The 21,548-nt window shown below is 38.2% G+C and overlaps 2 protein-coding genes across 2 annotated transcripts; both read left to right on the top strand.

Annotated features, from left to right (window-relative positions):
- Nucleotides 1-311: 311 nt before the first annotated feature.
- Nucleotides 312-10,427, top strand: LOC114525058 (serine/threonine-protein phosphatase 2B catalytic subunit 2-like). The gene is made up of 12 exons (XM_028546266.1): nucleotides 312-510; nucleotides 591-791; nucleotides 932-1,056; nucleotides 1,368-1,479; nucleotides 4,340-4,485; nucleotides 5,937-6,076; nucleotides 6,173-6,250; nucleotides 7,324-7,418; nucleotides 7,578-7,703; nucleotides 8,451-8,613; nucleotides 8,684-8,781; nucleotides 9,395-10,427. Exons 1-12 carry the CDS (start codon nucleotides 462-464, stop codon nucleotides 9,517-9,519), a joined length of 1,458 nt encoding a protein of 485 aa, XP_028402067.1. The 5' UTR covers nucleotides 312-461; the 3' UTR covers nucleotides 9,520-10,427.
- Nucleotides 10,428-15,731: 5,304 nt separating this feature from the next.
- LOC114525072 (uncharacterized protein C2orf81 homolog) lies at nucleotides 15,732-21,529 on the top strand. The gene is made up of 7 exons (XM_028546279.1): nucleotides 15,732-16,014; nucleotides 16,158-16,320; nucleotides 19,578-19,647; nucleotides 20,065-20,209; nucleotides 20,447-20,585; nucleotides 21,160-21,312; nucleotides 21,380-21,529. The coding sequence occupies exons 1-7, from the start codon at nucleotides 15,917-15,919 to the stop codon at nucleotides 21,527-21,529; spliced, it is 918 nt and encodes a 305-aa protein (XP_028402080.1). The 5' UTR covers nucleotides 15,732-15,916.
- The last annotated feature ends 19 nt before the right edge of the window (nucleotides 21,530-21,548 follow it).

Genomic DNA, 21,548 nt, shown 5'->3' with positions numbered 1-21,548 from the left:
GCTTCATTTATTATATTCAGACTTCATAAGACTTATCCAAACATGCATATGATATCCAAAACTGACTAATCTTGAAACTGCCTATATCTGGAGCAATAATATGTCCCCTGCAACCTCGTACCCAAGTTTTTTCCCTCTAGTAGGGCCCCATTTTTTTTGGAGACTCCTAATACAATTTTGAGCAAAGAAGACCGGCGAATCGGTTTTGATAAAAAAAAGTTATACGGAATATTTTTCATGTTCCGCTTTGGAATATTTTTCATGTTCCATGTTGGCGCATGCGCAGTAACTTCGCCGAGGTAAGAATTTTGTTTTGCGGTCTTTGTTTGGCTATGATGATGGACTTGCACAACGAAAGGGAGGGACGAAGGTGTCTGGTATAATCCATTCCATCCCGGTTAAAATATCCGCTGATTTGCCATCAAGCGTACGGTATTAGATATTTCAAGAAACGTTTGAATATGGCAAGTCAAGATGGAGAAGTATCGAGCGGTGAACGGGCCGTAAAAAGTTAGTTTCTTAAGCGCTTTATACAAATTGGATTCCTGTTGTGTTTTGAAGAAGATAATTTATTATGTCTGTATTTGCAGATGTGCCAATGCCTCCGACACACAAGCTTACGATGTCCGATGTGTTTGACGAAGCCGGAAAGCCGAGACATGCTGTCTTAAAGGCCCATTTCGTTCAAGAAGGACGAATCGAGGAAGATGTCGCCTTGCGAATTATTCGCGATGCAACAGCGATTCTGCGTAAGGAAAGGAACGTTTTGGAGGTTGAAGCGCCTATAACAGGTCAGTTTTGGGCGAAAAGGTGTCCTCGAAAGATGCTGTTGTAGTCTACATTGCTTGTTACCTGTTAACACAGCTTCGGCATGGTATAGACGGGTACAATAAGCTAATTTATTGTCAATGTCGGCTTTCGTTTTGTTTAGTTTGTGGTGATATACACGGACAATTTTACGATTTGATGAAACTTTTTGAAGTCGGTGGCTCGCCTTCGACCACTCGTTACCTCTTTCTTGGCGACTATGTGGACAGGGGCTATTTTTCAATCGAGGTATGTTTGACTAAACCTGCACTTTCGCGTACAACTTTAATCAAAACTTGTCGGCCATTTGTAGATTTTGGTGCTAACTGTCTCACTATTGTACGTCGTTCGGAAGGGCTTTCTACCTACGGAGGCCTAAATTCAAGGCCAAACATGACAACACGGCAAATTATGCCGCGATATCTGTTAGAAAAACATGGCCAATTGGTGTCTGTGTTATTGTACAAGTCATTTGAGACGAACTATTTCACGAGCCCGCCTGTCAACAGCGATTTAAAATCTGCATCTTCGATAAAATACATATTCATTTTCCCTTTTAGTGTGTTTTGTATCTATGGACTTTGAAAATTTTGTACTCAAACACGCTGTTTTTGTTAAGAGGAAACCACGAATGCAGACATCTCACGGAGTATTTTACTTTTAAAACGGAATGTAAGTTTTTTAGAGATTATTTTAGAGATATTTTGGGCGTTCATCTCGTTATCTGTTTTGCTACAGTTGTCATTGACATCACAGGCCCGGGGTTATATTGTATTATATATATCCCTGTTATTTTCCCGTTTCGGGGATGATATGCGGAGTACAAAATCGCGATAAACCCTCATCAAAAGATGAGTGAAATTATATAGCGATTCGTATCTTGTTGACTAAGCTATACGACAATTGTCGTGCAAATACAAAATACGCTTTGTTGGGGAAAATTAAAAGGAGCTCGCATGAATTATTTATTCCGGACACAGTTTATGCTTGACTCGAGCCAAACGGATCTACACAAGCTGTGTTCTGAAGTTATTGCTTGTAACGCTCGGTTGAAAATTTCCGTTCGCTTTACGAGTGTCTCGTATTCCATGAAATTCTTGGAATCGTGCTATAAAAGTGTAAATTATCAAGTGTAACAATTTGGCAAAGCAGAAGTTTTTGTGAGTCATATCTAATATGGGCATATTTCTAAATGCCTGTGTTATCATATCTTTGATAAACTTGGCTTTTTGTACTTCGAACAGGAAGAGTTTTGATTTTGTGTTCGCAGTAACAGCCAGATTCATCTTGTGTTAAATGCATTTTGAGCCACTCATATGTACTGTGAATCTTCAGTGGCCATTACCATAGATTACAGTATGTTTCTAATATTGCATCACATTGTATTGCTGTGATATCACAAAATTGATGATATTTGAGTCAAATAAAAGGCTGTATTTTGTGTTGCATACACAGCACAACCCTATTTTGATGGCTAGGACAATTAACCCATTAGTCTATGATGGATATTTAGCATTGCTCTATATTCAATCTATAAAGAGCTTCTGTTATTTGACATAATGGGCCATCTGTCATCTAATCTGCATAATATTGTTTAAGTTATCCTTGCGATGCTTTGCTGGTCTCCTGTAGTGCCTTGACTCAAATTTGATGAGTATAGCTCAGAGAAATCCTTTTATATAAAGCATTATCCTTCATCAGAATCAATACAATTAAAATGCAAACGGAGGTACAATATATGCCTTCTTGAAAACTGTCTTCAACTGATGATTTAAATTATTTAAGGTCAAAGCACAAAGCGGCATTGGCCTAGATTGACTGAAATTGTGCATCAAGTGCCATTGAGAATGTTTTTTGCATTCATGTGAACGTAAATTGTGCACCATTTGGCTACATGTAGCCTTATATGGACAAAAAAATATTAATTTGCTGTTTATTTTGTTACCTGCTAGTAGTTCCTCTGATCAAAGTTTTATTTGAAAACACTAGAAACACTCTTGAACATCCATCATTTGCAATGTTATTATATGACGTTTGACATATGTGCCTAGCCAGCCTAGGTAAATGTAAATATAAGAACAAATGTCATTTTTTGAAGTTCGCCATTGTGTGTGTGGATGTGAAAAAGGTCGCATGGGCGTTCATTTTTATAGCTCATTAAGACAATCACAAATGACTTCTGTAGCATGTTTGCGATTTGTGATGGATATGTGATTTTAAAAGTACAATGTTTTTATCTCAAACATAGTTTTTATCTTCAACAGTTTACCCCAAGATGCAAATATAATGCCATAAATATGTATTATATACAGCAAAACATTTTCAATTATCTTGTACGCTGTGCACCTGCTGTCAAACTTGGCCTTCCGCTTAAATTGTTAACTTGCAAGGACACGATACTGACATGAAGGTGCATCACTTTAACATAAAGGAGTTGTCTTTTTTTAAAACGATTTTGCTTAAATACCTACTATGTACCTTCTTTGTCCGAGTCTATAAAAAAATCTGTAAGTATTCTAAGATTTGAGCGGTCAATTTTTGTTCAAGCTTATTTTCAGCCCCAAAGGCTTGTCCTATGCATGCATCCTGCATAAGAACACAATGTTTGAAATCCAACATCTTCAGTTTTTGAACTGCCATGTCAAAATATTGATGCAAATCAAGCTTGAAATGTGAAACAGTGTGTTATCTGCTGCTTTTAGCTATTTGAGGGGGTGGTTTAACTTTGTAGGGACAAAGAGCCTTTGAAAAAAAAACAAATTATGACTCCCTCCCTGAAGAGATCAGAATCAATTTGTAAAGAAATTCTTTGTTCTGAAAAATGCTTTTTGACAACATACACAAGCAAGTATAAAGAGTTTTACATTGCTGTATAATGCAAATAATTGTACAAGTTTCTGGTATTGTCCACTGAGGAAGCTTCCTTAGACCAAATGGAATGTTTACATGTAGGATTAACTGCTAATACCGCTTTATTGTTTGTTCATCTTAGCTTCCAATTTATTTATCTCCTGTATGTAAACCTAGCCATTGTTTTGGGGCACTTTAGGGTATTACAAACGTGATGTGATTCTAGCCGCTCAGAACGTTGCAATCTGAACAATCAGAGCTGCTTTAAAGACTAATCCACTGGCTAAATACAGAATCCAACCAGAGCCACTTTAATATTGAAAGAAATACAAAGTGCAAGCAGAGCCACCTTAATAATGCACAAAAACAAGGTGCGACCAGAGCCACTTTAATGCTGAAAGAAATGCAGAGCCACTTTAACTAATATCGCGTGAAATACAAAGCGCAGCCAGAGCCACTTTAATATTGAAAGAAATGCAAAGTGCAAGCAGAGCCACTTTAATAATGCACAAAAACAACGTGCAACCAGAGCCACTTTAATGCTGAAAGAAATGCAGAGCCACTTTAACTAATATCGCGAGAAATACAAAGCGCAGCCAGAGCCACTTTAATATTGCAATATATGTATATGTACATAATGTTAACATATATAGCTCAGTGCGTATTTCCAAACGATTTTCAGGTAAAATAAAGTATAGTGAAGCGGTTTACGATGCTTGTACGGAGTCTTTCGACTGTTTACCGCTGGCCGCTTTGATGAACCAGCAGTTCTTGTGTGTGCACGGTGGTCTATCTCCTGAGATACACACTGTTAATGATATCCGCAAGGTATGTGATCTTTAGCTCTGCATGAGATATTTATCAGTTATCAACCTGGAACGAGGGTGATTCCACAAGAAATTACCCTGAGGGATGAAATATTCCGAGGGCGCTGCCCGAGGAATATTTCATCCCTCAGGGTAATTTCTTGTGGAATCACCCGAGTGAAAGGTTAACTGATATATTATACCGAAAATTTAAAGCTGTTGACAAAAAGTCGTCCGGCGTCTTGTTGCCGTCGGCCATATTTACAATCTGACACCCGTAACGGCAGGCTAGTTTACGAATTCGAGGGTGATTTAAAGTGGAATCACCCTCCCTTGCGGGCAAAAGAGGGTAATTCGACTTTAAATTACATGCCCCGGGTAAAAATACCAGGATTTAAGTTCGCAGTCTATGTGCTTCCACAAAAAATCTACTCATCACGTGCTACAAATACAGTTTTTTTATTGGACAATTTGAATCTGAGGTATAATATACCCATAAATTACACGCAAAGTCGCCCGTATTGTCGAGAGTTCCCGATGTAAACACAGTCAGAGCAAGTTTGCGTGATGAACTAGTTACCAGGTGATCTCGTGCTCATATTTCAGCCAATCAGCGCTCAGAAGGACTGACGAAATAGAAATCCATTCTTCATTATTAAATCGATTATATCTTTCGTTATTCTTTATGAAACTTCTCGAAATTTTACGATTCTGTTTTTGTATAAGAATTTGACATGAATTTGAAACCAAAATAAGGTATATTTCAAGAGATATTTAGTTGTTTCAACCGAGAAATGGATTCTTCGGCAAAAAGTCCAAGTTCTTTCCCGCCATTTCCAGATCACCTGGTATAAAGTTAGTATAGCTTGATTTGTACATCAACCACTCGCCTAATACACGTTTTTTACAAGAGTGTGAACTTGGCCAAGCTTCTCTGCATTACAGATTATGTGAATCCACAACTAAACCACAGAATACCTATCAGAAGAATAACTCTATACTATTTTTTCGTAAGCGTGATTCGTCACTTAGCAAGTGCATTTTTTTGAGGCAGTCACCCCCCTGCCAAAATTTAGCTATATGGCGCACGCGATATTGCTAAATTTTGGCAGGGGGTGACTGCCTTAATTTAATGCACTTGCTAAGTGACGAAAAAAGTACAGGAGTTCTACTTCTGATAGGTATTCTGTGACTAAACTCTCCTATTAATATAAGAGAACTTTCATTGTACATAATTCATTAAAATGTTTATGTATAATTAGATTTAAAGTATACTTATTACCTAGTATATCATGTAAATTTTGTATTAGTTACACAGTTAATACACAATTCAGCCCTTGGGCTCCAAAGTTAATTCCAATAAACCTATCTATCCACCCACCAATAACATAAGAGTGGCGCCTTTTTGCTCACGTAAATAAAAAGAGTAAAAAAAGTTATAATGCAAACTATCTCTTTCTTTTTTTTTCGCAGTTGGATCGTTATAAAGAACCACCAGCCTTCGGTCCAATGTGTGATCTGCTGTGGTCAGATCCCCTGGAGGATTATGGGAACGAGAAAACTAGTGAAAACTATAGTCATAACAGTGTTAGAGGCTGCTCGTATTTTTACAGGTAACATATATAGAGCTATGACTTCACACACTTCTGAAATATTTCTGAATATAGCTGAAAGTTTCATTTGTAATTCATGTCTTGTCCTGTTTTTAGCTACCAAGCAATATGTGAGTTTTTACAAAACAACAATCTGCTTTCTGTGATACGCGCCCACGAGGCACAAGACGCTGGGTAAGTGGAACTACACGGTCTTTATATTTGCTTTAACAGCCCGAGTTCGAAAGATAAAGTTAGTTTAGTTTAGGTTTCCTCCTGTAGTAACACCCGATCAATAAGAGATGGTCCTTACTGGACCTTCAGGAAGAACAGTTTAGAACTGATAGAGCTATCCAGTATAAATAAAGTTAGTTTAGTTTAGGTTTCCTCCTGTAGTAACACTAGATCAATAAGAGATGATCCTTACTGGACCTGTAGGAAGAACAGTTTAGAACTGATAGAGCTATCCAGTATAAATAAAGTTAGTTTAGTTTAGGTTTCCTCCTGTAGTAACACTAGATCAATAAGAGATGATCCTTACTGGACCTGTAGGAAGAACAGTTTAGAACTGATAGAGCTATCCAGTATAAATAAAGTTAGTTTAGTTTAGGTTTCCTCCTGTAGTAACACTGGTCAATAAGAGACGATCCTTACTGGACCTCTAGGAAGAACAGTTTAGAACTGGTAGAGCTATCCAGTATAAATAAAGTTAGTTTAGTTTAGTTTCCTCCTGTAGTAACACCCGATCAATAAGAGATGATCCTTACTGGACCTCTAGGAAGAACACTTTAGAACTGATAGAGCTATCCAGTATAAATAAAGTTAGTTTAGTTTAGGTTTCCTCCTGTAGTAACACTGGTCAATAAGAGACGATCCTTACTGGACCTCTAGGAAGAACAGTTTAGAACTGGTAGAGCTATCCAGTATAAATAAAGTTAGTTTAGTTTAGGTTTCCTCCTGTAGTAACACCCGATCAATAAGAGATGATCCTTACTGGACCTCTAGGAAGAACACTTTAGAACTGATAGAGCTATCCAGTATAAATAAAGTTAGTTCAGTTTAGGTTTCCTTCTGTAGTAACACTGCATGGATCAATAAGAGATGATCCTTACTGGACCCTAGGAAGAACAGTTTCATCCTGTATGGATAAAGTTAGTTCGGGTTTCCTCCTGTTACCACACCAAATATTACTATGTACACAAGTATGAATATATTATGCCTTTTCATCAAAGAATTACGATGTTAATTAATCAGTCTTTCCTTCGCAGGTATAGGATGTATAGAAAAAGTCAAACTACTGGATTTCCATCGCTAATTACAATCTTCTCTGCACCAAACTATTTGGACGTCTACAATAACAAAGGTATACGAGTGTGCCTAAAAATCTCTGAATTGCCTTAAAAATAAATCCACACAAGTTACTTGCGTGATTTAGTACACAAGTCGATGGATCAGGGTGTAATAATAGATCACTAGTGTTTGAATATTCCTGTGAGATAATCTTTGTTTTAAACTTCTTCAGCTGCCGTGTTAAAATATGAAAATAATGTCATGAACATACGACAGTTCAACTGCTCGCCTCATCCATATTGGTTGCCTAACTTCATGGACGTTTTCACGTGGTCCTTACCATTTGTTGGCGAAAAAGGTTAGCAGTGGATGATGTTGAGATAACTGATAGAGCTATCCAGTATAAATAAAGTTAGTTTAGTTTTGGTTTCCTCCTGTAGTGACACTGGATCAATAAGAGATGATCCTTACTGGACCTCTAGGAAGAACAGTTTAGAATTGATAGAGTTATCCAGTATAAATAAAGTTAGTTTAGCTTGGATTTCCTCCTGTGGTGACACTGGATCAATAAGAAATGATCCTTACTGGACCTCTAGGAAGAACAGTTTAGAACTGATAGAGTTATCCAGTATAAATAAAGTTAGTTTAGTTTAGGTTTCCTCCTGTAGTAACACTGGATCAATAAGAGATGATCCTTACTGGACCTCTAGGAAGAACAGTTTAGAACTGATAGAGCTATCCAGTATAAATAAAGTTTGTTTAGTTTTGGTTTCCTCCTGTAGTGACACTGGATCAATAAGAGATGATCCTTACTGGACCTCTAGGAAGAACAGTTTAGAATTGATAGAGCTATCCAGTATAAAGTTTGTTTAGTTTTGGTTTCCTCCTGTAGTGACACTGGATCAATAAGAGATGATCCTTACTGGACCTCTAGGAAGAACAGTTTAGAATTGATAGAGTTATCCAGTATAAATAAAGTTAGTTTAGTTTTGGTTTCCTCCTGTAGTAACACTATAGGTAATGCATAATCTTTACTGGGTATGTAGGGGACGGCATAGGACTCTTAGGGTAAGTTGTATTCACCAGGGATGTTCTCATGATTTAGTGACAGAGATGTTAGTGAACATTCTCAACATCTGCACGGATGAAGAGCTGGACGATGCCACAGAAGATGAGGAGAAAACAAGAGAAGCAGCCAAGAGAAAGGAGGTTATTCGTAACAAGATACGAGCTATTGGCAAGATGGGACGGCTCTTCAGTGTATTAAGGTTAGACAAGAATTGTAAAGCTGAAATCTGTGAAGCATAAGATACAAAGTAATACTATGTCTTTTTTTAGGGAGGAAAGTGATAGTATCTTAAAGTTGAAGGGACTAACACCATCTGGGTATCTCCCTGCTGGGATGCTCTCTGGTGGCCGAGATTCTTTGCAAGCAGGTATTGTGTATGACTAAGGTTTGATTTCTGTAATATGCGTGATTATAATTTCACCTCAGTCACATATAAGAAGAGTGCTTCTAGTTTGACTCTACCAAACACAGTGGTTAGTCCATGTGTCTTTCATCTCTGTGACTGAGGTTTGATTCCTGTAATATGCAGTTGTCTGATTATAACTTCACCTCAGTCACATGTGAGAAGAGTGCCTCTAGTTTGACTCTACCAAACACAGTGGTTAGTACATGTGTCTTTCATCTCTGTGACTGAGGTTTGATTTCTGTATTATGCAGTTGTCTGATTGTAATTTCACCTCAGTCACATGCGAGAAGAGTGCTTCTAGTTTGACTCTACCAAACGCAGTGGTTAATACGTGTGTCTTTCATTTCTGTGACTGAGGTTTGATTTCTGTAATGTGCAGTTGTGTGATTATAATTTACCTCAGTCACATGTAAGAAGAGTGCTTGTAGTTTGACTCTACCAAACGCAGTGGTTAATACGTGTGTCTTTCATTTCTGTGACTGAGGTTTGATTTCTGTAATATGCAGTCGTGTGACTATAATTTCACCTCAGTCACATGTGAGAAGAGTGCTAAATACGTCTCTCTTCATTCTAGCTTTGAGTGGCGAGTGGAACCATCACAAGATCAAAACGTTTAAAGAAGCAAGACATCTCGATCTTGTGAATGAACGGATGCCGCCTAGAAAAGAATCTACTCCTCCCAGTCCGAAAAAGACGTGATCATATCACCCCGTTCTAAATCTCAACACACTCTCGCCTCCCCTCTAAGACAAGACCTTTTCAGATGCAATTAAGTTGGCTAACTTTATAGTTACACAGACTCATATTCCACTAACAGAACGCTAAGGCCAAAAAAATAGTCCGGCCTAAAAGCATTTTAAAATTCCTGGACGTTAAAGCACATTGTTTCCTAATGTTTTATAGCTAGTAGTACCTATAGATATAGCCACCTTAAGTCTAAAAAGGTTAATCTTAGCTGGATATAATGTTAAATAAAGTTTACGGATAATTCTTAATGCATCAAGTCATGAAAAGGCCGGTTTGCAGTTGCGATTATTACTGCGAGTTTCTTCTTTTGACTGATGTGAAAGAGGGGGAGTTGTGGATGCTCTGATGTACTTTATTTGAGAAGCCGTAGCTTGCACACTCGATCACATTTATCAAAAGGCGATAATCGGAGCAATAATTACACGTGTAAACAAGCCTCAAGTTTACTTTCGTGGAGTTTGTGTCAATTTTTGAAACTGGTATATATAAAATTGCTATAATATGATTGGCCTTCAAAGGTGCGTCTTAGCTGTCCGTGGTTGGGTGACGTGCTGATTTTCAGGAAACGGATAACATCGACGTAGACCAGATGCATCTCCGTGAAGATGATTGGCAGTGCAGAAAAGTGCAGCAAACAGCTTTTAGTGGCCAAATTGAAAACTGATTCGCTTCTGAAAATATACAATCTTAAAAATTGTGAATTCATTCTCTGACTTATACAGATTATTTATTGTAAGATTGTAATGGCTTGATTTGTGATATACATATGTAATACCAGACTTTGATGGTTTGAAAATATGGCGCATGATGAAATATTGCTATTATGTACACGCGAATGAAATAAACTCCTTTTTATGAGTTTTGACAAATGATTAGATTTACCTTCATTCGTCCATGACCTTGATTAAACTTGAATCCTAGGACGTGGATCAAACTTATCCAATCCTAATGTTTGATCAAACGTGATCTAATCCAAGGATTGATTGAACTTGAATCCTAGGACGTAGATCAAACTTAACTTATCCAGTCCTAATGTTTGATCAAGCCTATCTAATATTAATTTTTGATCAAACGTGACGTGTAGGACCTGATCAAACTTCATCTAATCCAAGGATTGATTAAACTTGAATCCTAGGACGTGGATCAAACTTATCCAATCCTAATGTTTGATCAAACTTTTCTAATCGTAATGTTTGATCAAAAGTCTTGATCTAGTCCTGTAGTACCTCATCCAACTTCATCTAATCCAAGGACTTGATTAAACTAAGTCTTAGGTCGTGATCAAACTTATCAAATCCCAAGACGTGATTAATCTTAATTCAATCCCAAACTTTATAAAAATACCATTCTTTAATATACTTGAATAAAATTCAGCACTTCAGCAGATAGTAATTCAAATATTAATTTTCATTCAAACTAATTCAAACCTTAACATTATAAATACTTCGGAATTTTACAAAAATTTTAAATATACAAAATATACTTACATTATATACACCCGAACTACACATGTCCAATCCAATTGCCAATTATGTCAATTTCACTTCAGAGTGCATTTGAAAAAATTTAAACATTAATTTAATTAAACATAGTCAAGTTTTGATCATTTTTGAATCTACAGTACAAGTATAATCACAAAAATTTCTTTGTTGAGTTATGTGGTTTGGTAATGGATTTCCACATGTCCGTGTCTTCTTGGACAATTTCGTAGAATAATTCCGTTCCATGACCGTCAGATATCTCGTTGAGTTCTTCCAGGAAACACAGCAGTGATTTCCTTGCTTGTAATCTCATTCTATTTCTGGTTTTCAAGTCGGCTTTATGGTAGGTGGACTCTAACCATTGCCTGTTGCCCGGGTCTGTTTGCGTCGAAATTTCCATTGTTGTGCATCGTTCCATCAAGAGCGTCTCCTCGGGTATGGTATCTTCACCAGCGGTCACAGGCGACGGGCTGCCGGTGGTGGTACCATTGCCGTTGACAACATAACCAACATTGTCTTGATGGTTACTCGACTCGTTATATAAAGGTGATGTACCACGATGCGCCGTGATCAACGCTTGGCTACCATTTCGATAACAACCCATTTCGCGGGATGATTCTTTCTTACCATACACCGAAGTACTTGTCTCATCCTCTTCCAACGATCTTCTTGGTTTGGCGAAGTCGTTGAGGTTTGAGAACGCGTTCGGATATGGTAGCAATATCCCATTTGGAAAGCTCGCAAATGTACTGATTGATGATACGTTCGAAGGGTCGGTTGTGATGTGGTTACCGTGAATCGTTGAATGTCCGTCATGTTGGGGCGTGGTGGTAACATGGTTATCTCGAGTTGCACCGCGGTTGCTCGTGTTACCAACGTGTTGGTTAGCAACCATGGTGGCCACGTGATTGGTGATGTAGCTACTGGACATACTGATGGTGGCGTGCGGGTGTATGTTTACGTGGTTCCCCTGAACGGCGGTACCCGACGTATGCAATGGTAACCGGGGAACGCTTAGGACAAACGGGGGTCCCAACGCGGACTCCCCGCCACCCATGGGGGGCATCTTTGGCACGAGGGTGCCGTGCATTGCAACACCAGTAGGAGGCGAATCCACGTGTTGAAACATATCATTCACAGCTTCATCGCAATCTTGCAACAACTCCTGAACGTATCTTCGAATGCAGCGCCCGGTCAGAGGCGGATCGACGCCAGCATTCAGACACATCGATTTCATGAGATCCGTATGCTTGTTCTTGCCCAAAGGCAGGGGGGAATACCAAACAAGATGGTTGATCTTCTTAGGATGTTGAAACAGAACATCGTTACGAGGATTGCGATGCTCCATGTACTTCTTGATGATAGCTATGGGACAACATAGGGAACCTGGTCTTGCGTATATCCGAGATTTGTGGACCTCACCGCGAATCCTTTCGGGAGGTTTGTAATCCAGCCAGAAGTATTCACGTCCATCTTCGTCTTTCTCTAAAATGAGGTTCGATTCCTTGAGTTCTCGAAGCATACGTTTGTCGATGCTTGTGAAGAAGTAGGCCACGATGTAGAACCACACTGTCTGGATTATCACGCTCGGGTTGTCCGTCGTTGTGAGTCCCAGCTGCCCTCCCTTGTACAGCTTCAGGATGGTCTCCTTGGTGAACTGTGGGAAGCGGTTTTGATCTGCGTCTTCGGGCAGGTTGTCCAGCGTTTTGTTGACCTGCGATCACAATGATTCTGATTAATACTTCATGAACCAAAAACAAACAATATCAATGTTTACTTTGTGTTTGAAAACGGATAGGGTGCTTTGGAGATTGTGAAAATTGAGTTTTCAAAGCAAAGATGTCATATTTTTTTTTTTTCCAGATGTGAACCAGTGGATACAATACTCATGATATGGTAAAAAAACTCACCCCTAAAATCGTAAGGAAATTGCAAATGGGAACGAGCCTTGAGCCTTGAGGCGATATACGAAGGGTATAAGACGACACACATATCGATGGCAAAGGTATTTTACCCGACCGGCAGTTTTAGCCGAGAAACATTCTGTGCACAGTATATAAATAAATATTCGGGTGAATTTCTATACCTGACGAAAATCGTAGTCTGTTGAGATCGAGAAATCCTTCTTGAAAGGCGAGGAGCGAAGATAGTGATCCAAGGAATGTTTGATGGATTTTAGCGTATTTTTCTTATATTGGGTACCGTTTGGTCGTCTAGCCGTCCTGTAGAACTGCTCAAGAGCGCTTGCTATTTCCGTCCTTGACATGTCCTCCAGAGACTGAAATTGCACACCTTGCTTGTGCAGCCAATCTGAAAAACTCGCATTTTAAGTCGCGGTGTAGTAACAAAACACAGACAGTAATTACAGCAGGAATTTACTTTTGCTACATCTGAAATTCCGTGTATGGGATGAAAAAATCCTTTGTCGGAAAAACGTTTTTTAAAATACTACAAGTAACGTTCCTAACAATATTTCATTGTTTACCTACAATTTTTTTCTAAGGACCTTGAGTTTTTTCCACAATTTTTCGCCTAATATGTATGAATGGATTGTATGTGTCTGTGGGACATATTGAAGTCGCGGCGCAGGTCAAAGAAAACCGTTTTGGTCGTGGGATTAACAGCGGTTTTTAATAAATCCCGGCGAAGTAGATTACAAACATCCCCTTACAAGTTACAATTTTATGATAGGTGTCAATTGACAAGAATAACGCGAGAATTTTCCGTCCAAACCGGAAAACAATTCTTGAAAACGTTTTTAATCATAGGATAAGTTTGATTTAATACCCAGCCGGCTTTAAGTGTATACGCCGGTCCTTGAAGCTTTATATAATATATTGCAAAGTTCGTCTATATCTGCACTTATCACTTGTATATCATGATTTCAAATATGTTGCAAGGAAATATGGCAGAAATTTGCACGTTAAAAAATGTGGCTCTAGACAATGTATCAGGTTTTTAAGATGTTCCGTGGAGGGCATTTTCTTGAAATCATTTATACATTTTGTCGACTTGGACTAAATTATCAAGTTTTCCATCTGAATTTCAAACAAACTTGCATTACGGTAATGTGTGTGATATCACACTAGCGGCTTTTCAAAGAAAAACCACTCTGATCTTGAACTAGTTTCTCATGTCTCCCAAATTAAAAAAAGGCCATTGATTTGCCTTGTGCCAGCTTGTTTCCTGTGTTTGATAGCGAATTTACCTTGTGTTTACTTTGTAAAAAGGTTGAAAATTTGGATTTAAGAATTGACACGTTAAAACGACTTAATAACGCTTATTAGTTCACGATTGAGTTGCCTGTTTTCTTTGATGAACCGCGGGTTATATATCATATATTACCCGTGAATACAATTTACGTAGGGAATGAAGGGAGAAACTGGAAAAATTCTCGTCAGAGTCAACAAAAACAATAAAATATTGTTGGAACTTAGAAAGTCTCCTAGATCTTCACTCTTCAGGATTGTGTCACATCAACAGATGCACAATGTTCTTGGAGATTTATTTGGCACGAAGGCCAATAGTTTAAGGTATGCATTCTTACATAATCATACAAATAAGTTTAATTTATATTCTTACCTCTGAAAACACGTACGCCAAACTTCACCGCCTGTTTCTGACTCTCGGAAACAGAGCCGCTGTTTAAAAACTCGAATTCGCCTGGAATATCCAAACTTGGTCGACACCCCATGGCCGTTTGGTACAGACGGGTGTCATATTTTGAGGGAGATTCGTTTGGGCTGTCCATGGGTACAACCGAGACCATTGATGGTAGCTCTTTCAAAACGGTATCTTCGTCTGTGTTTTTCCTAGTTTCTTTTTCAAAGTTATTCGCTTCTTCCTTGACGGTCTCCATGGACGTTTCTGAAAGCAAACCCTTGCCAACTCGTACAGGCACGGGTTTTTCTCTCATATCAACTTATCTCTCACATTTAAAAGCAATATTAAAGGCGACACTTGGATATAAACGAGCCATAATAACTACGATTATTATTATGAAATAATGCAAAATCAAACGATATTGTATTCGTCATTATAGTCTTTTGTAATACGAGATTGACCAATAGGGTGGCAGTAAATATTCGCTTATAGTGATCCAACCAATCAACGTGTTAGCTGGACAAAGCATGAAATTTCTGATCTACAACTCGCGGGTAATATTTTAATGAATAGAGGCAATATTTTTAGTATTTACAAGAACAATATTTTAGTCTATTCATCTGGCGGAAGTAGCTGAGGAAATAGCGACAATATACTCTTTCAAAACATTTTGTATTTTTGACGTGATAAAAGTAAAAACATAATACGTTGACAAGTCCAAAGCCCAAAATATCAACTTGATTTACAAGTATCTATAAACATCTGTTAAGACGGTATCTAATGAATGAATTAATTAATATGTATATAGTGTACTGCTATAATAGAATCGTACAATTGGTATTACAATATTAAATAATTATAATATGTATATTATTCACTGGTATTATTAAACACTGAGGCATTTTAAAGGATAAAAATCAAGCTAAATAATTAGGAAATTTTACACGCGAAAAGTGAAAAATAATGAAATTTAGCCCCCGAAATGCGCTTCTTTTTGGAAACTGTTTTTGAAACAAGCGTGCTTTGCATCACCGGGATATATGTCGCTATGTTACCATAACCATGGCAACAGCGCCATGTTGGATTTTGGAAAAGTGTAGGAATAATAATATATTTGAAGAGAAAAGTTGTTATTTTAGTGTTTTTTCTACGTATTTCAACTGAAGGGCGTTTGGATGCGGTCGCAGAGAATACTAGGATAACGTTGTGGCGTTTTGGCAAAAAAGAAGCGATATTTTACGTAAAAAAATTGAAATTGTTTTGTCATGAGCAAGTTTAGAAATGAGAAGAAACCTCCGTCTCAACCACCTCCAGTGACCACAACGAACGATATTATTCCAGGAAAATTCAACGAAAACCAATGGTAAGGACTGTATATTAGATTTTCTATCAATCAAACTTTCATATAACTGCTAGCGATTATTATTATGAAGTATGAACAGCTTTGAAGCTGTTTGTTTAAATAATAGAAAATGATTAATCAATGTTGATGTTATTTGCCCACAGGAATTCTATGGTCGAGGAGGAAAGCAGTCAGGATTTTATCCTGGATCTCCTTGATGAAATACTTGACTGTACGGTGCAAGTCATCCATGATAAATATATCCAAAGTCAACTCCAGCCATATTCAGTTCATGCTGCTAAAGACCTTCTCTTACAAATCATAGAGGTACTGTGTCCAATCATAATGCATCAGTCAAAATTTCGCAAACAAATTTCATAAAAGAATTTCATCAAAAAGTAGTGAAGGTCGAATATACCGGAATGTTGTATATTTCACCTTGGTATATGGTTAATATATTGGAATATGAAATATTCGACCTTGGTATGGTCTAATAAACTAGAATATGGTATGTTCAACCTTTGTGAGGTTGATACCAGAATATGGCATATTCAAACTTGGAAAGGCTGAGTATACCGGAATATGGCAAAAAAAATATTCAACCTCGGTGAGGTTGAGTATACCAGAATATTGCATATTCGACCTAGTTGTGAGATTGGTAAATCAATTACGATTTTGTAGCACTTAGCTCGATGTAGGTAAATTCTAAAGGGGTTTTTTAAAGGGTTTTAATTTCGAGTGGAATTATTCATGCACAACTCAATTCAAGCCAGGAACAGTTAAGAAAAATTAGTCAACTATTGGTTCTTCGGCAGGAATCGAACCTACACTTATGCGCGATGCCAGTGCAGTGCTCTAGCCCGATGGCAGTGCAGTGCTAGAACATCTTGTTAAGGTTGGGGCATCAGTGAGCAAAAAATCTGAATTGGCCCCTGAATTTCAATTAGCGTCACATCCAGCGCCACCGGATTTCAACAATTGCACATCCAGACCAGGGGGGGGGCATGCAGTCAAACTAGATTTGAGCAACTTTAGTTAAAAAATTGCATATATACATATATATGGTCACACTGTTCTGTAGGATATAATATAGATTCTAGGCTCTTAATTATAATTGTATGACTAGAAATTATATCCCATGTTACACCCCCCCTGTAAAAACTGCATGTGAACTCTATATATAAACTGGAACGATAACGTGGTAGCCAACTTTCATGAAATGCAAACTGGAGTAAAGTCTAATGTAATCATTTTGAATCACTTTTTTTCGTACAATATATACAATGTTTTTAATATTTATTGCTATTTTAGTTCGCTATATTTCCAAATGATTATGAACTAGAGTTTATGTCCTCCTGGGGCCGGTTGTATCAAGCCCGTTTAGCTTCCGGTGGATAAGTTCAAAATAGAAAGCGAGTTTGCCGTTTTATTCAACAAGCGAACAAAAGGGGTTTTGACCTTAATACAAAGCTACTGTTTACAACTACATATTCAGTGCATATTATATTCAAGTTGACTCATTCAAGAGAGTTGTAAGAGTGTTATTTAATTTTGACTTATCCACCTTTTAAGCTAAACGCCTTTCGAACAACCGGCCCCAGATGTATATACCATTGTTTCTGATCTACCCTGACTGTTCACGAATCATAATTCGAGCCTAAGATATCGCCGAAGCACCCTTTTCCCCCGGTCACGCAGAATACCGTTGTTCCAATAAAATACGAAGCAATTTAAAGTCGAGTTCATGCAAATTACCGTCCTAAACCAGAGCCACAGCATGATAGCTTGTTTTTCCGTCAATCCTACGTCCCACAATGGCATCATACTCGTGAAAATCGCCCCGGGTATGACCGACAAAAATAAAAAACAAACCACGGCTAAAAGGCACGAGGAGATCTTCTTCAAATCGGCTCGTCGCTTTTCGCCCGTTTGCGGGATGCTCCGTTGCATCTTTCGTGCAACTATGAACAATTTGAGGTTCGTGAATAACATCAACGGCGAAAAAACGGCCAGGAGAATGATAAAACAAAGTTTCACTTCGACGCCATTCATAGAAAGAATTCGCAACACAAACGCGAATAGCTGGAAAGATGCGAGCAAGAGCATCAGTTTAACGCGAGTAACTTTGTTTCTGTGGAAAATCGGATGAGCTACGGCCAGATATCGATCTATGCTCATGGTCAACAGAGCGAGCGATGAGAACGCCAGCAAAAGGTGACTCCAGCCCAAACAGAAGTCGATCGTTTCTTTATCAACGTCGCCAAACGCCACTGCAATCGCTAGCGCTATAACCAGAGGATGGCTTATCAAAATAACGCTCAAATCAAAGCACGATAACACGAGAATCATGAAGTAACACGTCTTTCTCCGCATCTGAGCCGACTTCCAAATGCTGGATACAACCACAAAGTTGCTTATCGTTCCGACAAATCCCAGCGAGGCGTTCAAGATGCACAGAAAAACGATATTGATGAAAACAGCGATCATATTTTTGCCTTTTTTGCCGTTGAAATGAACTCGCAGACGCAAACCGCAGCAGTTTATATGTAATTGCAGTCTGACTGTAGCTGTGAAGTCTCCTGTGACGCGTGACCACTTCAATTATAAAAATATTAGTTTTCAACCGGCTTGTCACAGCTGCTGCGAAAAAAGGACGTTCTTATTAAAGAAAAAACAATTTAAACCCCATTATTTATGACGTACTCGGGCCTGCTAGAACGTTTTATGATATCGAGAAATATCAATTTTTTCAGACATTCATTTGAAGCCTAGCCTGCGAATATCCCAGAATCTGTGGGCTGCTTTCCACTTACGCGTTTTTTATACGCACGTTTAGATGCTCCTAAATTTTTATCATTTAACATCTGCAAGTCGACAAGTGCGTACTAAAATATGCGGAAAACTAAGTTCTTTCGATTTATTTAGTGTTTTCAAAGATGATATCTATAAGGATTTTGACTTTTACGTGCGTCTTCGTGCGTTTGGAAAACGCGTAACTGGAAAGCAGCCCTATGTTTCCCCCATTGTTAAATAAGCGTATAAATAGATTTCTGTTATTCGCAGGCTATTTTGAGTTATCGTCTGACGAAAGATAGACTGCTCTAAAAAATACTACAGCATGAGTCCGTTTTTTTAAAGACGTGCACCGGTTTACCGGAGTGAAAGGGGGACACTGATGATTATTCTCTTAAGGAGACGCAATGATGTAGTTTTGTTGATGTAGTTTTGTTGATGTAGTTTTGTTGATGTAGTTTTGTTGATGTAGTTTTGTTGATGTAGTTTTGTTGATGTAGTTTTGTTGATGTAGTTTTGTTGATGTAGTTTTGTTGATGTAGTTTGTTGATGTGTTTGTTGATGAAGTTTTGTTGATGTAGTTTTGTTGACGTAGTTTTGCTCATAAATTTTGTCGATGTGGTATTGTTCATGTAGTTTTCAAGAGTGTGTAAGTCACGAATTATTCCCATATGAACAGGTGACTCGTTAACGCTAATTCCCTCGTTCACATTACTCGAAAGAAGATATCATAGCACCCGAAATCGTCGCAAGAACCGGCCGTAATGTTTGGTTTTCTTTTTGTGTTTCAGTCGAGATTCCTCGAACATGATCTGGGGGAAGTGTCTCCTGCTAACGATGTAACGTGGCTTGAAGATGAAGGTGAGATATATGAAAATTAAAGTTCTCTACAGTATTTTTACTATTTCACCACTAGCAATATTGTTTTGAACAAATGCTACCGTATGTTTTGTCTTTTGAATTTCTACGCTTTTAAACATACGATGTGCTTTTTAAATATATCTGGCATAATTCAGGTTCGCTAAGGTCTTGAATGAATATGAACTAGAGCTTATGCTGAAAAAGATTGAAACTGTACGAAGTTTTGAGAAGGCCTTTCGAGATTTGAATCTCGATAACAGTCTCTGCTGGAGACAATTCAAACTCGATTCGAAGTACTCAAATATCAAAGTGGAACTCATGTTCGTTCTGCACATCGATGCGGCTCATACGAATACGAGAGTCTAGCTCTGTCTCCGATGTAAAGACTGCCCAAATTTATTCTTTTCATCTATTTAGAGCCAATACCGTGCGTCACGGATTCCTGGTCACAAGGCTCGGTTCCAGTCCAGCGTTGTCAGTCCAGACCATTGTCAGCAAGATGTGAATCCAGGACTCTCACCCGGAGCTGCTCCGAGTCTAACTCTCTGGAGAACTCACCAAGGTTTGTTGCAAAAAAAAACTCAAGGCGAGGAAACGAAGGCTCTGGGATAATCCAAATTTTCGGATAATCCTAACCTTGAGATAATCCAAACCTTGCGATCATCCAAACCTTAATCTAGAATGCCTGGCTAATACTAACTGTGCGTGTGGCCGTGTGTATCAAACATTTGATACTTTTCGAAGCAAGCTCCATGCAAATATTGAACGATATTCAGTCATCTTAATGTCCTTGATTTAGAAGCGAGGGTGTAGAAAGTTATGAAGATCGAAATGAAGTTGAACCTGAGGCGGAACGAAATGAAACAACACAAGAGAGTTGTGAAACAGAAATCCCCCCTCCCTTGGAAGTTGTTCCCTCGCCTCCACCTACTTCTAGGGTATGTTATTTTGTACAGTAGCTGAACAATCCATTATAGATATACTTAGTTTAGTTTAGGTTTCCTTCTGTAGTAGAACTGGATCAATAAGAGATGATTCTTTCTTGACCTCTAGGAAGAACAGTTTAGAACTGATAGACCTATCCAGTATAAATAAAGTTAGTTTAGTTTAGGTTTCCTCCTGTAGTAACACTGGATCAATAAGAGATGATCCTTACTGGACCTCTAGGAAGAACAGTTTAGAACTGATAGAGCTATCCAGTATAAATAAAGTTAGTTTAGCTTAGGTTTCCTCTTGTAGTAACACTGAATCAATAAGTGATGATCCTTACTGGACCTCTAGGAAGAACAGTTTAAAACTGATAGAGCTATCTAGGATAAATAAAGTTAGTTTAGTTTAGGTTTCCTCTTGTAGTAACACTGAATCAATAAGAGATGATCCTTACTGGACCTCTAGGAAGAACAGTTTAGAACTGATAGAGCTATCCAGTATAAATAAAGTTTGTTTAGTTTAGGTTTCCTCCTGTAGTGACACTGGATGAATATTTCATTCATTCTTGCCCATTTGGTTTAGGTGGTATCACCTGGTCGACGGAAGCACGTTGTAAAAACTACCAAAAAGACAACGCAATCAGAAAGAAAAAAGTCGAAAACACAAGTTGTTGAACAGCGCGCAAGTCAGGCAGACCCCGTCGAGAACACCGGCTCAATGAAACCAGTTCAACAGGTAAATAAGATCAAACGTTTATCATTCTCAAAACGTTTTCTCAAAAAACCTTTTTGCCGATTTTAAGATTCGAACAAGTAGAGCCCCTCCTGGTGAACAAGAAGTGACGTATGATGAACAGGGGAACATTGTGGCTATGATGAGGTTTAGTGTGGATAAACTAACACACAGGTACGTCTGTGGATACGTCGATTTGACATCGATGTTGATAGACTGAGTTATTTAAGAGTAATGAT

The sequence above is a fragment of the Dendronephthya gigantea genome, unplaced genomic scaffold (genome assembly GCF_004324835.1).
Source record: "Dendronephthya gigantea isolate DGI-Jeju-01 unplaced genomic scaffold, DenGig_1.0 000033F, whole genome shotgun sequence".
In the NCBI taxonomy this organism is placed as follows: Eukaryota; Metazoa; Cnidaria; class Anthozoa; order Malacalcyonacea; family Nephtheidae; genus Dendronephthya; species Dendronephthya gigantea.
The sequence above is the reverse complement of the archived record's forward strand: the minus strand, read 5'-3'. Positions and strand labels throughout refer to the sequence as shown.

Excerpts from the sequence above, each read along its gene's own strand:
- LOC114525072 (XM_028546279.1), top strand. The coding sequence starts at position 15,917 with ATGAGCAAGTTTAGAAATGAGAAGAAACCTCCGTCTCAACCACCTCCA. Across the intron at positions 16,015-16,157 it reads AAATTCAACGAAAACCAATG|GAATTCTATGGTCGAGGAGG; the intron begins GTAAGGACTGTA and ends ATTTGCCCACAG. Across the intron at positions 20,210-20,446 it reads TCTCTGGAGAACTCACCAAG|AAGCGAGGGTGTAGAAAGTT; the intron begins GTTTGTTGCAAA and ends TCCTTGATTTAG.
- LOC114525058 (XM_028546266.1), top strand. The coding sequence starts at position 462 with ATGGCAAGTCAAGATGGAGAAGTATCGAGCGGTGAACGGGCCGTAAAA. Across the intron at positions 6,251-7,323 it reads CACGAGGCACAAGACGCTGG|GTATAGGATGTATAGAAAAA; the intron begins GTAAGTGGAACT and ends TTTCCTTCGCAG. Across the intron at positions 7,419-7,577 it reads GGACGTCTACAATAACAAAG|CTGCCGTGTTAAAATATGAA; the intron begins GTATACGAGTGT and ends AAACTTCTTCAG.